At 32.0% G+C, this 17,676-nt stretch overlaps 1 protein-coding gene and 1 long non-coding RNA gene across 2 annotated transcripts; one reads left to right on the forward strand and one right to left on the reverse strand.

The window, feature by feature from the left end:
• The first annotated feature begins 728 nt into the window (after positions 1-728).
• On the forward strand, positions 729-3,674 carry LOC128180161 (uncharacterized). The gene is made up of 5 exons (XR_008243195.1): positions 729-789; positions 1,507-1,573; positions 1,729-1,866; positions 3,124-3,202; positions 3,436-3,674. It is a non-coding gene; the product is annotated as an uncharacterized LOC128180161 (long non-coding RNA).
• Positions 3,675-12,309: 8,635 nt separating this feature from the next.
• Positions 12,310-17,668, reverse strand: LOC128180572 (uncharacterized). Its single transcript, XM_052848691.1, has 5 exons — positions 17,608-17,668; positions 17,117-17,293; positions 15,554-15,694; positions 12,676-12,794; positions 12,310-12,315 (listed from the first exon to the last, which is right to left on the reverse strand). Exons 1-5 carry the CDS (start codon positions 17,666-17,668, stop codon positions 12,310-12,312), a joined length of 504 nt encoding a protein of 167 aa, XP_052704651.1.
• Positions 17,669-17,676: the final 8 nt, after the last annotated feature.

The following is a 17,676-nucleotide window of genomic DNA, read 5'->3' on the forward strand; positions in this document are numbered from 1 at the left end:
TCTGCGAAGAAAATGAACGGAAACTGTTAGTGGACCGACCTACATAGAGACAGAAGGACAGCAGCAAAGCAATATACCCTCTATACAAAGCAGCAGCACTTAACTTTTTAGAATTTACTTAATACGTAGAATTTAATTGTCATATAAGTGTTTGTTTCAAAAAGGGGTGTGACCTTGCGATATTGAAAATTTGTTAATGACCTTCATTCGGGTGAATTGTCAACACATATCATGTGACTGTCAATTCAGAGGGCAACACTAAGTGTCAAACAAGCTGGCATACACAGGTAAAATTGCAACATATGTTCAACATATGTTTCGAGTAACATATGTTGAACATACGTTAAACATATGAATTTTCACAGTATGTTGAACCTATGTTTGAAATATGTTGTTAACATATGTTTGAAAAATACGTTAAACATATTACAGACTCAAAGCATATGTTGAACATATATTTGTGGTTATCATATGTTCAACATATATTTAACATATTTTGAACATATGTTTGTTTAAAACATATGATCAGCATATGTTTTCAATTTGCGTTATGTTGATTAAACATGTTTGTTGGCTTAAATTTTTACAAATGTAGTAATGAATACGTGTATAAACAAATTATATAATCAACTTTAGCCATGCATTTTTTTCATATGAAGTGTTTCGTTAACAAATCCGGATTTAAGCCTTAATCGGTTTTAAATTTAGTGTTCATAAACATTCGTCATATTTTACGTCACGGAGGCAGAAGATGAATCTGCAGGATGGATTTTAACTTGTACTTATAAGGTAAGAATGCGTGTTCATTTACATATTTAAAATTATATATTGGTAATAATTCAAACTACGGGCTGTAGTTGTGTTCTTCTAGAAAATTCGGATTGAAAAACCATACTGTATAAAATAATGTAATGTCAACAACCGACGCGACGGTCATCATTGTTGTTAAACGTTTTAAAAACCAGCTCTACAATTGAACCTCTAAGGCTGTTGAAATTGTTTTAAAATTACAGTGAATAAATCAAACAGTAATTACCATGTTTACGAATGACAGAATGTAGAATATCTCAGAAAAGGTTAGGTCTGTAAATGTCTTCACACAAAGCTACAACTCAACAGCTTACTGTCTATAGTTTATTTAGACCTTACAAGTTTAATGGTAAACAAGCATAAAAATGTAGATTTGAAAAATATATTAAGATCAGACGCATTTAAAAACTTGGAAAGTGAAAGTAGCCCCCAAAACTAGAGCAAAGCTCATTGCAAAGCAACGAGTATGTCTTATATTGCCGTTTTAAATCAGTTATTATTGGAAAAAGTCTTTACAATCCCACAAGAAAATTCCTACTGAATTATTTTGTGTCAACACAAATTGTACAATGATTTATATCTTTTCATTTAAATATTTATATCAATTCAATTCATTTTTCTTTTTAAAAAATCTTTATCAATATTGATAGTGTAATTTATATTACATGCTAATTGAAAAAAGTGTTTTTATTTTAGGAATGCAGTGACTAGTTGACACATCACAGATGGCATCAAATAACACAGTGTCAGAGATTATGAAGAAGTAAGTACATAATTATTAAAATTTCTTACATTTCTTCAAAACTGCAGCATGATGTATATTTTTTAAACTTGTAATATTATTGTAGTAAAGTTAATTAGGTTCAATGAATATCAAATAATGAGTAACACTGTTTGACAGAGTATTATAAATTGTAGCAAATGGATGTAGTAGTGCAGAGGTTTGTAAGATTTCTTGGATGCAGTCTGAAGACGATGAAGTGATGAAAGATCCAGGATCCAGATATTCGTCCTGAGCTCAAAGATATCTGCACTACATTTGCTATACAAGTTATGGTAATTAAATTTAAACATGGCTCTGACTGTATGATTGATGCTAATTATAAAATTTTCTTAATTCTAATGATTTTTTGTAAGATTTTAAAATCTCACTTTGTAAAAATAACACAAATACGAGGGTTGTCATAAAATAATGTAGACAGGACACATAATTTATAATCTGTTCACTGCAATTTCATTAGACTTCTATGTTTTCTTCCATGACCCTTTGGTAAACAATGCTGAAAAGTTCAAATCTGCACTTTATTTATTTCTCGAGAAAATGAATAATTAGTAACAAGTTTTGTCAGGCGGCGCAATGTGCGACGTCGAAAAATTCCAGTTTTACGTTGTTGCTAAAACCTCCAAATCCTATAACATTTACGATTTATTTCCGAAAATGTCTTAGAAAAAATATTATCTTTGAACATGTACCCTGAGTGCACATTCAACATAAATTTCTAGTTTTTGTTTTTTTTTAAAAATATTTTCTAAGTACAAACGATCTGTCGTCTCCAAACTTGCCCTGTATTACTTGTTGTCTAACGTCTGTCTTGCCGAAATGTGTCGTTCAACATTTTGACGTCCATTGAAATCGTTCGGGGTTTCTTTTTTCCACTTATTGTCATCATACTTTTTCAAATATGTTCAATGTTGTTTAACTAATTATTCACAAAACGCATTTCTCATCGATTTTGTTAATTTCATTTACTTCCAAAGCCGCTTAGGATTTATTTCATGGTCTTTACAAATTTGTATCAATTACTGCTGCGCCGCCTTAAACGCTGACATCGTCATTTTATTCCGAGTTAACTTTTCAACTTGTCACAAAACGCGCTATAAAATATTTAAAAGTTTTGTTATAGTCAAAACATTTTTTGAGTAAATAATAGAATAGTTATCAAATATCAATGTATGTGTTATTTGAATTTTTTCATTCAAAAAGTACTTTTCCTCGCAATTTTCATTTCATTATGTTGATTTTAACTTTTTGTTTTTGACATTGCGCCGCATGTCGAATTTCTGATCTAACATGCTTTCATTTCACTAATTTAATCTCAAACAATATTTGATTTTACAACATTATTTGAATGCTAATTTCTTAAACCCTTTGTGGCACAAATTTCATCTTCCTTTGTCTTCGATTAACTGAATAACGCCACTTGTCTACGCTATTTTTGGACAACCCTCGTAAATCAATGGTTTTCCACTTCTTAATTTGCAAAATTTTAAAAGGTCTGATGGTGGTTACTTGCATTAGTATTAATATTTTAGACAGAAGTTTAGACTTGACTTGTGAAATGATAAACAGCACATCGAAAAAGAAGTTGGACAAAAAGTGGGATTAATGCAGGTATATAATTATTAATTTCTCTCTCCTCTCTCTCTCTCTCTCTCTCTCTCTCTCTCTCCAGAACTTACAATGATGTAAGTATTCAACAAAATTTACTTAAGGAATAGAATGAAAAAACTTAACTCATGTTGTATTTGCAACTTGATCTTGATACTCTTCAAACTTTTATTTTAATAATGGAACAAACTTATAAACCATCTTAAAAAGTGTTACATGCTCTGTTTCTTTTTCAGGAACTATTAAAGCTGCAGTGAGTGAGAACCATTCACAGGAGAATAACAAACTTGTCTATATGATATTTGCAACAATAAAAATGATATGTATTTTTATCTCTGTTTTTTTTCATCAGATAGCTGGAGCTGCAAAATTACTGCAATTTTTAAAAGACTCGGTGTTGAAAAAACAGGATAATCAGTTGAAGAGGGTAATTCAGAAAGAGAATTTGTACCAACAATGAATTAAAAAATAAAAAAAATATTTAAAGGCATATTTTCAAATATGCATAAGACATATGTGATACATGTTGTGTAAACAATCCCAAAGGATAAAGAAAATGAGTAAACACAAAAATGGAATTAACATATGTTCAACATATGTCTAACATATATTTATAAACATATGGTAATCATATGGTTATCAAGAACATATATATATATACGGTAGGTTAAAAATAAATTTTTGAACTATATTAACAGTGTTTATTTTCTAAATAGATGGTACTCATGACAATAGTTAGTGTTATTATTGTGAAAAATGTCAGCGTCAAGGTTTAAAAGGGTATGGTCCCGATTTTGGTCAACAATTATTTTTCCGATTTGGATATATTTACAATGCATCAGAAAGGCATTCTTAATAGGCAACCAAAATTTGAGTGTCATTTGTTGAGTTATAAGCAAGTTACAGAGCTTGAAATTCTTCGCTATGTAAACAAAGCATTTGTTTACATTTTGAACGTTGAAGTAAATATATCAGTCTAAAACCTAACACGAATGTTTTAAACGTAAGGAACTGTTTATCAATGCTTAAAATAAATAAAAAGATAGACAAAGAAGCTGGAAAAAGATTTTTTACTGGTATATTGAACCTATGCAAACAAAAACAGGGCACGAGCTTTGTTTACATGTTAAAGACTTGTGAGCCCTGTATCTTGCTAATTACTCTACGAATGACTCTCAAATTTAATTTGATTATTAGATATCATTTCTAACGCATTGTAAATAATAAAAACATAAAAATAAAATTTGACCAAAATCGTGACCATGCCCCTTTAACAACGTATTGACTTTTTCCAAATTTCTAAAAATATAAACAATTGCATGCACAATGCATTGTTAAGTACTTGTACTTAATATTTCTAAATATAATAAATACTAAAAAATCTAGCAAGCTCATAAATGATACCCCCGCTAAGAAAAACATTATAACTCAAATATTTTCTATAAAAGAAAATGATTAATGCTATCTATTTAACAGTCCATGTTCTATCGATAACAGCTGCTCTGCATGAAGACATTTGCATCCTTATGATAACAAACATGACTGGAATCAAACGGTAAGGTGTCATAACTGTATTTCACTGAAGTTTCACGTCAAAACATGACTGAGGCAAAATAATTCCCGAGTTTTTCTTTGAATTTGAGGCGTTTCCGCTCAAGACAGGTGCTGATTGTTTTAATGACATGAAAAACAATGTGTAAGAGGTCTAACTATCCCCGTTTTGTAATAATGGGAGGTCATTTGAATATTTGATGCGTGTTGTTTCCGGAGAGGGGTGAAAAGGTCCGGGCTTGATTTTCAAGCACATGTGTAACTTCGAGGTAAACAAAGTATCACGCCTTGCTAGATGCACGTGTGTATTTTGCTAGAAAATTATAAATGAGGCGTTGTTTAAAACGATGTCAAGAGGATTTTTCCAGAAGTTCGTTTTGAATTTTTAATCTGCATGTAAAGTTGTGCAATTTTGGTAAGAATACATAGTAAAATTTAATACTGTAGTGCAACCTAATCCTCATGTCAAGTAGCCACTATACATTTCGAATTTTTGGTATACCGAGCCCGATTTTTTCAATAATTTTTTCCACATACAAAAGAGAAGATAAAATGCATCAGGGCAGGTCAAATTCAGAGGAACGAGGATGATAATCTAATAATTAATTTTATGTGACATAACATGAGTAAGCTTTGTGTAAAATTTTACCTTCTAATTATTTCCATTAATACAAGACATGACACAGACAGAAAAGAAGCATATTTATAAACAATGACATTGAACTTGCCCAAATGACCTTGGGTCAAGGTCATGACACCTTCAGGTTATAAGCAATCTTTGTGTGAAATAAGAACTTCTAATGTTTCTACATAAAAAAATGTAAAGCAGACAAAAAATTCTCACTTCACTTGTCAGTAACCTTGATCTTGCCCAAATGACATTGGATCAAGGTCACGACACACCATCAAGTCATAAACAATCTCTACGTGAACTAGGAACTTCAATGTTTTATCATTAAAAAGATATGCACCGGATGTTTATTCATTACAAAGATATGCACCGGACACAAATTTTGCACTTTTCTGCCAGTAACCTTGACCTTGCCTGAATAGCCTTGGGTTATCTATATGACACACCCTCAGATCTTAAAAATTTTTCGTGTGAAGTAGGAACTTCCAATGTTTCTCCATAAGCAAGATATGGGCCAAACACAAATTTTGCACAGACAGACGGACAAACAGAACAAGGTGATTCCTATAAACCCACGAAAAGTTTGAAAAGTCAAAGTCGCCCTGTACATGGAGTTCATTTTCGTGAAGATTAACCCAAATGGCAATAAACTTCGTTTGCTTGGGGTATAAAAGCCAAAAATAATCCAAATCAATTACTTTATCTACTATTTTAATACATTAGCTAAATAGCAAGTATATAAAAAATCCAATAATTGTTTAAATAATGTATTTGATGTTGGCAAATTCATTAGTCTCTAATCAGAGTCATCTCTGTTAAGAGGTCACTTAAGGTGCTTCCCACAGGTGAATGCTTAACACAAGTTTGACTGTATTTGTTAATTACCTCACTAGGTGCGATAATTCATTTTAACATACTTGAACCTTCGACCAAGGATTGAGAAAGCTGTTCTTGTGAAGAAGTTATAAGTTACAGACAGATGGATAACAGACATTAGTTTATCAGAAAAGCTCACTTAAGTTTTCTGCCAAAAACCGATGCAAACAATTTCCAATAACTATCCAACGGGAAAAGCAAACAAAGTGATTAAATGTTAAGTTTGGCTAATACTGAAACAATGGCCAAAATGGAATGAAATTTAAACAAGCAATACCATATACGTTCAGCTTTTACTATTTTGAGTAGATGCAGAAATATATATAAATTGTAGAGGAAGGAACATAAAAATCAATTACCTTTCCCTCTCTTTCTTTCTTGCACCTTCATTCTTCACACTCTCCTTGCTTGGTACATTTATGCCTACATATAAACAACACTTTTTTATCTTGTAAAAGCATCTGTGTGTGTGTGTGTGTGTATGTGTGCGTGTGTGTATATATATATATATATATATATATATATATATATATATATGCGCGCATCATGGAATATGCCAACAGAGCAATTGCTATTCATAACGCCATGTTCACTACATAACGTTGTTGATTACTTATATTTGCATTTTACCACTCGCAAATACCCTTTATTAGCCTAGACCTTGTCATTTAGCTAATGCATCAAAAATAAATATTCAGACTGTAATGCATCCTTTTAATTTACATATGTTTGTTAACAGAATCAATGATCTGTTTTAATTAAATACATCAATTTTATGGAGTTTGAGAAAAACACGAAGACATGCTTTTATCAAAGTTATGAGAGGTGTTACTATTCAATACTGGAGGTAACATAACATTCAATCTCCGTTTGAAGAATTCCAATAGATTTTCTAAAACCCTTCCCGGGTGGTCAGAAGTAGAGGTCGTGAAGATACCCTCCTATTTATACATGTCAGACTCTGATGAGTGTAAGGAGAAGGGGGTAGCTTGAATCAGACTGGTACATGTATTGAAATTATACGAGGTCAATGATAAACCTTTTGAGATATGCTATCTTGAATTACGGTACATTTAGGTATTTTTGGATTATTCTTATTACGTGTCAGTCAGTTCACTGAAATTATACACAAGATAAATTTATACAAACACAAAATATGTTAAATGATGCGACAAAACGCATAGAAACTTGACTTTTTCACATAACTCGTTATAAAAAAAATTATGCAAGACAAATAAAAAATTTAAATATCTCAAACCTTAGTAAACAAATTCCACTGGTTTTACTGACTGACAGACAGACAGATAAAATACAAAATGTTCCTCAACTTGTTATGTGGGGTTAAATACTGTAACAGATATTTTCGGAAATTTAAAAATCTGTTTCCTTCAGAGGAGTTCTGTTCACAAGCTGTGTTTCAAGGTCCAGATTGTGACCCCTCTAACACCTGAAATTTATCCTTGAACATTCTTATACTATAGATACATGACTATGATAGTCCTATCCTGCTGCGGGGTTTTACAACCCTGGGGGTCATGAAGTTTAGAATTTTGGAAGAGGGCTTTACTTTCTTTATATTTGCAGTCAGTTTCAATCTAGTTTCAGTCCAAGTAAAGAAGAAGATTTTTTAAACATTAACTATACATTAACACTATACGACAATTTTGGCCCTCCATGCAGAAAGAAACCCTATCATCATGAAATTTACAATTTTGATAGATGGGATTCCTGGTCTACATAAATATGAATTCGGTTTTTCTTCCAGATGTGCAGGAGGAGAATAGAAGATTTTTGAAAAATTGTCAATCTTAGCAATTTTTGTCCCGACCCTAGGGACTCCTTGAGCCATAAAGATGCATCATGCCAAATTTGAAAAGAATATGCCATTTAATTTTCAAGAAGAGGTTAAAAACTGACATCACCTGTTTACAACATATTTTAAACCATGTTTTGGTATTAAATTTTGCATACTAGATTTATAATACATGCCTTTCTGATTGTACTGGGTTTCCTCATCAACAGTTTCATCAACACCATCACCATCATTATTCTGGTTTAATGTTTCCTCCTTCTTTGTAATATAAATATAGTCATGAAAAAACCACCTTATTTTGAACATTAAATAATATAAATATTAACCAAAAAATTGCAAGTTAATTTTTCTCATAAACTTTTCTTTTTACTTTTACAAGAGGCCCATGGGTCACATTGCTCACTTTAAAAGAAATCAGCTTAATGAAGTCATATACAAAGTAACTCGACAAAGTACCAGAATGGATCTTGTGTAAAAAGATTTTAAAAATTTTCTCCATATATTCATATCAAAGACTTTAAGCCTCTTTTGTAAAAGGATGATTTTATAGTCATATCACGTATTGAACATGGCAGCTCTCAAGAAGATATTAAACAATTGAATATAAATATGAACCAACATCTAACTTTTATACCCTTGTGTTGCTTTAGAATTGTTCCCGGGGGAGGGTCAGGGAATCTATAAACAATAACCAGTAGAAAATTAGGAATGAACAATTTGTCAAAATTCTTGAATATAAGTACATGTAATACCATAAATTTTAACATCTGGCTTTTATGAATAATTGAAAAATGTTTCCTTTATGAAAATTTTGACCCTCAAAAGTGCCCCCCGACCCACACAAAGATCATGACTTTTACAAACTTGAATCTACACTCTCACCAATTTGCGGTTTTGGGAAGAGGATTTTTAACAAGATATCTGTTGGCCAATGCTCACTAGTGATACCCCTGCTCTGATGTGAATATGCAAAATAAGCAAAGTTGACATTTAAAGCTGCTTGGTCCGATTTTATATAAAATTTAATGCACGCTTTTAAACGATGGCTATGCTTAGTATATGTATAATAATAGACACTGAAGTAGTCAATTATGCCAAATTTCAATGAAGAAAGATACGTACAAAATTTGCTAACAAAACAAACGACATTAAAAGGTACCGCATTATTTCGCCTCATGTTAAATTTCACCCCTGACGACGAGACGGGTATGGTTGTATTACGAATTTGACACCGCTTAAATAAAGGTCGAAATGATCAGACAAATTACAAATAAACATGTGTACGTTTTGTTCCCTAATATTTCTAAAGTTTGCTTTCTTTACAATCGATGCATAGCATGCGGGTTGAATAACCCCAATCATCCGGGGGACGAAACCAAGCGGTTTCCTTTTCTAAACATTCCCGTCATGCATTTATGTTTGTTTTTTCGTTTGCCCAAAGAGAAATTATTTTTATTTACTTTCAATATTTCTAACTTGGAAAGGAGACTGATTCTGCTGGTGTAAATAGGAGAAAGTCCATAACTTTCTAAGATAAATGATTTGTATGAAAAGATACTGTAATTACAAAAAAAATCGGACCAAGCAGCTTTAACAAAAAGTTGGCATCTGATTGGGACAAAAATATATCTCACAATATGGCATGCCTAAACTAATAGTGTGTTAAAATTTCAAGCACCTGCAATAAATAGTTGCTGAGAAAACTTCGACGGAAATTTGTTTGAAAATTTTGGCTAAAAATAAACAAAGTCGTCATTTAACAGGAAGTTGATGTCCAATTGGTAAAAAATATATCCTATGATATGGCATGCATAGAGAAATACTGTCTTAAAATTTCAAGCATCTGCGACAAATAGTTGCTGATAAAAATGCAACAGCAATTTTTGTTACGGACGAACAGACAGAAAGAAGGACTGACGGACAGACAGACACACAAGGGTACAACAGTATACCACCTTCTCCTTCGAAGCGGGGTATAAAATAAATAAAAAATAAAAATATGTTTCTCTATATATTTCTATGTAAAATATTAATATGTTTCTCTATAATTTCCATGTAAAATTTCGACCCCCCCCCCCCCATCGTGACCCCAACCTACCCCCAAAGATCATGATTTAAAACAATCTTGAATCTACACTACCTAAGGATGTTTCGACACAAGTTTGTTCCAGCTTTTCAGGCTGATTGGTTTTTGAGAATAAGAATTTTTTAAAGAAAATTATCAATAATTTTTAATCATCTCCCTTTGAAGAAAGGCGTGACCATTTTAACACATCTTAATCATAAAAATGCTTTGTGGCAAGTTTGGTTGAAATAGGACAAGTGTTTCTAGAGAAGAAGTCGAAAACTTAAAAAAGTTTACAAACAGATGGACAGACAGATGCCAGACAAAAAGTGATCAGAATAGCACACGAGTTTTCAGCTCAGAAGAGCTAAAACTGTAGTTATCCTTAAAGGGGCAAGGTCACGATTTTGGTCAAATTTTATTTTTATTTTTTTTATTATTTACAATGCTTTATGAATGCATTTCTGATGATCAAATGAAATTTGGGTGCCCGTCGATGAGTTTTAAGCAAGATACAGGGCTTACAATTCTTCGTCATGTAAACAAGGCTCGTGCTCTGTTTTTGTTTACATAAGTTCAATATACCAGTTAAAATCTTTTTTAAGATGATTTGTCTATATGCTTATTCATTTTAAGCATAAATAAACAGTTTCAAACGATTAACACGTTCATTTGAGGTCTAAAACTGGAATTTTCACTTCAACATTCAAAATGTAAACAAAAGTTTTGTTTACATAGCGAGGAATTGTCAGCACTGTAACTCGCTTATAACTCAACAAATGACACTCAAATTTTGGTTGCATATCAAAAATGCCTTACTGAAGCATTATAAACATTAAAATCGAAAAAATAATTTTTGACCATGCCCCTTTAAACTCATGATTCGACCTTACTGACCTTATCGCAAATCTAGCATGTTCATAAATGCTACCGCCGATGTTGCATTGCTTTGAGTAGTGACACTTTCTTATCGGTGGGCATTTCAATTGCCATTTGCAACAATAATTCTCATTGGTGCATTTATATAGACTGCCTATTTATCAAATGCATGTCGAGAATTTAATGCTAACATGTGGAAACCAATGTCGGAGAAAGAAAACTTATAATAAAGTACAAAATTACATACTAAGTTACTTGAGAACATACGGGGCAAGTTTACATACATGTTTAAATAATGTTAATTGAAAAAAAGTAAGAAAAAGTTCTCTAAAGCCTGGAATGGGCGCAAGTACATGTAGATTAAAGTCACAGATTGTGCATTGCTCATTGAATAACGTTAATCAGCTTATTGTAAAGAAACTTGTCAGCAACTGTTAAGTGAACAAATATTTTTACGTTACTGTTCATAATGTACTATTTGTGGAGAATCGCATGAGTTGAACAGACTGTCTTGACTCACAAAAAGCTTGCTGCAAAATGTTGATCCACGGGAAAATTCAGGTTGACAGGCTACGTTATCCATTCATCATTTTACAGCATCTGTCTTTACTTATTTGTTTACAATAAATCTTTACTAAAAATCTTGGAAACATCGTCAACAACTCCGTAAAATGAAGAAGTGTGGTTTGTTTATATATATGTAAAACTGTAAAATGGCGACTCGATCTGCACGTTTTACAATCCGAGATCGATTAGCGTGTTTGAGAGAAAGTCATGTCACGTAAAGCGCAAACATCAGTAGTAAATATTGTCTGATTACATATAATGATATGATGTATCTATAGACTGAGTTTAAAAATAAAGTTAATTACAGATCAATTAAGAAATAAACAGCAATTTAGAAAGTTTACCGGGATATGAAGTTAGTTGGTCACGTGATCAAATCCTGTAAAGCCCAAAGGGCTTCTCGGTAGACTTGATCACGTACCAACCAACTTAATATCCCAGTTTGAAAAAACATGCACACTTGTAGAAGATTGAGCAACGGAAGCTCCTTAAAATGCAATTTATATAACATTTTTTGTCAGTATATGTCATGAATTCTTTGGAATAAGCTACAACAAAATAAATACTGCCCTAAATGAGTTCAAATGATTGAATTTCTCGATGAAGCAATGTGGTGAGAAATGAATTGGTTTAAACAGTGTGTTTTAGACAATTGTTGTTCTTTTTGCTTTTTCAGCGAGCGCAGCAAGCGAGCTCTAAGAACCAGTGCGTGCAGGAAAAAGAACGGGCTAAACCTACAGATTCATCAAGAAAATGTTTTTGTCTACATTACATAATGCTCTCTAATGTTTTCATCTGTGGTGCTATGCCAAAATTGCTGAAACTTAACTCGTACTTTACGATGCCTGGAGGTTTGAAGACACGTTTTGAGTGCCGCACAAGCTTTTATTAGACCCAAGAGATTTTTTACAATAAACCGTAAAACATATTAAACTGCAACTCAATCGCGATCCCAATAGTGTCGTCACTCAAACGCATCAGTCTATCAGTCACAGCATGGACATCCATGCTAGATTTGCGATAAATCAAACTTCAAAGTATGACCTCACAAATAAATGTTTGTGTACAAAATATACATATCAATCTATACTTACTAGACTATCCAAAGCTGAAATAACTTCTGCTTTCGCATTTTGTAGGCTGTTTTGTGAATTACATGTAAAAGACATACGGTATCTTTTCTTTTCAATGTTATGCATTTCATAACGATGATCTGTAAAAATAAAATTAAACTATAATACCTGAATGAAAAATTTAAGGTATCCCACTCATCACTGTTTTTATCAAGAATTTCTTCAGAAGTATATAATTTAAATCTATGGACAAACTATATTTAAATCAAAGTACTGAAGTACTGGAAGCCGGGCTCTTTTAGTGTGTCTTAATGTATATTGTGTGGTAAAGACTGAAAATCTCTCTCTCTCTCTCTCTCTCTCTCTCTCTCTCTCTCTCTCTCATATGCTTTTAATGTCGAGAGCGACCAAATTTTGTTGTTGCCTTGAATTTTGCAAGAAGCGTTATATATTCAATTTCTTTAACGTGCAGCAAAGTAGTTCATGGAAATTGATGCACACTGTATGTGTCCAAAATGCAAAATCTTGTTTTTAAAACACGATATTAACAAGAAAATTAAAAAAGATAGACAATTCTCTCAAAATTAAAAAAAAAGAAACAAAATGCCAACACTTTTGACAAAACGTGGCTTTTTATGTAACTTTTTGGTACAGCGGAAGCTTTCACTTGGACGCTGTTTGTTTTTTTTTGTTTTTACTTTTTAAGTTGTGCTATTTATAGTAACATTGGCGATTTGCCTGCCTACAGCCACGACTCTGCTTTCAGCAGAGCCCGGCTGAAAATACAAAGATAATGGGGGGGGGGGGGGGGGGGGGTCGTCAGTGTTCATCCCTCTAAGTCATGGCCAATTTATTTTGTTTTTCATTATACACAAAGATCACACTAAATAGAGGAATTACGGAAAAAATTGTACGAAGCTGCATTAATTTTTGTGGGACCTTTTTGTACTTAAAATGGACAATTTCTACAGCAGTTACAATTTGATTTGAAATAAAAACTTTTAGAATATCAACAATTTTAAAAGATTTATCTAGTTTGCCTTGATATGAATTTACTATCATTTTAACGTAATAAAACATGGGGGTCAGTGATGTCAAATTTTAGAAATATGGTTTCAAAGGTAAAATTCTCGGAAAATGTGGATTTAAAAAAAAATCAGACATTTTCTATGTATTTGCATTATCTTATGCTAAACGTCTATCACTCTTTCAAGATTTAATTTTGTTCATGTCAAACAGAACCTTTTGAATATATTACAAACTTATCGAATGTTAAAAATGTGAATAATGAACAAAGTATGAAAAAAGAAAAGTCTATTGAAAATTCATAAAATTACTCGTTTCTGTCTATAGTCTATAAAATCTTCCGCACGAAAAAATAGTTCCACCAAAAACTTGTTCGTTTCTCGAATTCAGATGGATATTTTCTTTAAAAATGTTGTGTAGTTATGAAATATTTATCTTTCTGTTATGATGACATAAATAAAATCATATTTATTTAAAATATAATGATCATCTGTGCAATGAAATCAAAACATGAGGAGTTAGATACCTTAATTACAGCGCTAGCAGTTGTTTATTCATTACTCACAACATACACAATTTTCCAATAGGAATCATCAAATTCAATTTTCAATTAAATACTGCAGAAGACTTGAATATCTGAATATATATTTTTTTCTTATCATTTCAACAATAACCAAGAGGTCTACGGGTTTAAGCATGGTCATAACATTGGCATGAAGTCATGGTTTAAACAATAAGAATCTTAACTATATCAGCATGCTTACATAGTGATCACAAATAACAGCGTTTCTAGTAGAAGTGTGAATACCTTTTTGATATATAATAATAATCTTGCACATATAGTGCTGTCTTACTTCGCCCATACATAAAATATGTGTGTTGTTCATACCATGTGCATAACATCTGCCCCATATTGTAGACCCTAGCACTACATCCTACATGTGTAATTAAACTTTATATTTCTGTAAAATATTAGAGCAGCGCCATCTTGAATTTGAATTGTGGCCCCTCTTTGTGTTTTGTATTGTGGCCCCGTACTTGGCATAAGTAATTTAATAATCCTTAGTAATTGACCAATAAAGTTAGCCCATTGTTTTTGCCTTTGACCAGCAATAGGGATATCCCCTTAGGCCCCTAATGCTAACGCCACCTAGCGGGGGTATCCCTCAGCCAATCAAAATTCGCTAAATTATAATTCTAAATAATAACAATTTCAATTATCCAATAATTCAATCTTCTTATTATAAAATAACAACTTCTATCAGCCATTCAAATTTATCAGTGCCCTTTTACATTTATGTATCTTTGTTGAGCGTCACTTTAAAAAAAATCATGCCATAGACAAAGCCACGCCAATTTATTCTACTGCTTTAAAGGCTTTTAACTTCAGTTTGCATTGTATTTTTGTATTGTTTATATTTGGTTTTTTTAAAGTATTTTCGTTTGTCTATTGTCATTATAGTTAAAGATGAGATTTACCATGATTCTAATGCTTTTTTTCATTACCATGTGTGCCTGATAAATCATGGTTATTTTCCCAAACTGGTCTTTTATTGTTTCTATACTGCTATGGTATCCTGATAGATAAAGAAATAAATAGTAACCTAGTGGTAATTGATCAATGAGAGCAACAGCACGTTATCCTTTTTAACAGTTTCTACAAATAAACACCATATCTCTGAAGTCCATGCTTTCAACACATGACCTACTACAGTACCGGTTTGCACATCTGTGAAGAAATAACAGTGCAAGGAAGAAAAACATTCAACGACCGATGATTATGTATTATGGGTCTTGACATGGGTCAAGCTGGTTGTTGGAGATAAAAATGGGATTTATTCAAGTCAACTTTAAACAATTCTACTATGTTTACCTTCTACAATCTTGCAAGCAGCTGAACGTAATGGCTGGTCAACGACAATGATCACTTTTCTTAAAGGGGAAGCTTTCCTTATCTGTTTGGTGGCAGCAAAAACAGATTCAATGATTTTTTTTAACTGTCCTGCTACTCCATCTAGAAAAGAAAAACATTGTGCAAGTATTTCATTACAAAATAGAACCGGTTATATTTAGCATGTACATGTAAATAAATTTAAAAAATAAGGCATGAAATAATTTAAGATATATACTTCCATGTTATTTCTTTGAAAAAGTTATTGAATTTAATGTTATGGCTACATATTTGTACTAAGCATGTTGCAAAAGAAGTGTTTAACATTTTCTTCAAAAGGGCACGACTTATTGAAACAAGAGATGCTTGTTAAACACTTATGCCCCCCTCCTTTGGAAACCACTGCGAAGAAAATGAACGGAAACTGCAAATAAATGGAATGTTTTAAAGTCAAAGGTAACTCGATTGTAACCAATATCGAACTTGACATAGATAGTATCATGATGAATCTGTATACCAAATTTCATTGCAATACGTGCAACCTCTACGAAGAAAATGAACGGAAACTATTGGATGACCGACTGACCGACCCAAGCAAAGCAATATGCCCTCCTTTTTTATAGGGGGGCATAAAAATCAATACACATGTACTTATTTTTTAAAGAATATAAAATTAAACTCAAAAAGTTTTGTTCTGATCAACTTTTCAGGATAAAAAAAGTTCGGAACACTTTATCAATGCACTTGTTTGGTACGTATTGATTCTTATGTTTTTAAAACTTTATTGAAGTGATCCATAGGAATACACAACAACATCAACATTCAAACTGGACGGGCATTAAGCTGTTGCATAGTAACTGAAAAAAAATTTTTGCACATGAAAACAAGAAGATTGTCTGTTATTTGAAACTGATGATAGGGAAACGAAGAAAGAGAACAGGCAGTATAAAATGTGCTGCATTGTGAAGCAAGTTGCTTTGAATACTGTTTATTGTTAGCCAATTAATTGGACCAATTGTATCCAACTTAGCGGCTGAGATTAGGCATAAACTGGATGCAAGGGGACAAGATCATGGAAAACCACTTATGACATGTCAACAGTGAAGAGTATGTATGTGTGACTTAAGCAATGAATGCAAGTGCGGTATTTAAATGGAATGTCTGCCCTGATGGAAAATTTGGAAGGGGTGTGGGGACACTGAACGATGCTTTTTAAATATTTGATTATGTACATGCATGAGTCAAATTAAATTTCTTGTCGTAAAGACATTTCAATGGTTACATGTGCCAAGGCAGTAGATTATCAATGGGTTTATTTTCTTCTTTTTTTTGTAACAGCCAGTAACCCGAAAATTAATAGTGTATGTTTTAGAAATATCCATCAAATTTATATTGCTAAGTCAGCAAACTAGATCCGTCTAGATTGTTTGATGCAAGTTACCAAAAGAATTTTTCCACCAATTAGATGCATCTTTACCTTAATAAAGTAATAAATATTGAATAATAAAAAAAAAGAAAGAAAATACAAAAGCTTTTAACATCTACCTTTTTTTGTAATAGCAAAAGCAACTGAGTCTAACTTTTCCTCCTCTACAGATTTAAGAGCTAAGCCCGCTGTTTCCAATTCACGTCCATATTTCCAGTTCAAGCAAAATATCCATTCAACAGGTCTCCAAACCTTTATCTTTACAACATCTAATTTGCCACTCTGTAGTTGTTGTTCTATTCAACAAGAAAATTCAAATTGTACGTATATTATATATCTGTTAGTAGTTTATGAGTGTTTAAAATATGTCGATAAAAAATGCACATTGTTTTAAAGTTTAGGAAAAAAGATTCAGATTGTTTCAAATGTAAGCTTATAGAAAATTTTATGATTAAAAGTATTTCTTGTGTTGAAAACAATTAAGCTCTTTTTACAAATGACTTTATTATAAATAAATTATTATTTCGTATTGAATATAAAACGATGGAAATTTTATTTTTATAATGATAGATTCAGCAGCAACTAAACCAAACTTTTTGATCGCTTATGCTTCTTACTGTTATGCTGTTGACTAATTTCTTCAATATATAAAGCCAAATTGTGAAGTCCATTTATTAAA

The sequence above is a fragment of the Crassostrea angulata genome, chromosome 4 (genome assembly GCF_025612915.1).
Source record: "Crassostrea angulata isolate pt1a10 chromosome 4, ASM2561291v2, whole genome shotgun sequence".
Lineage (NCBI taxonomy): Eukaryota > Metazoa > Mollusca > Bivalvia > Ostreida > Ostreidae > Magallana > Magallana angulata.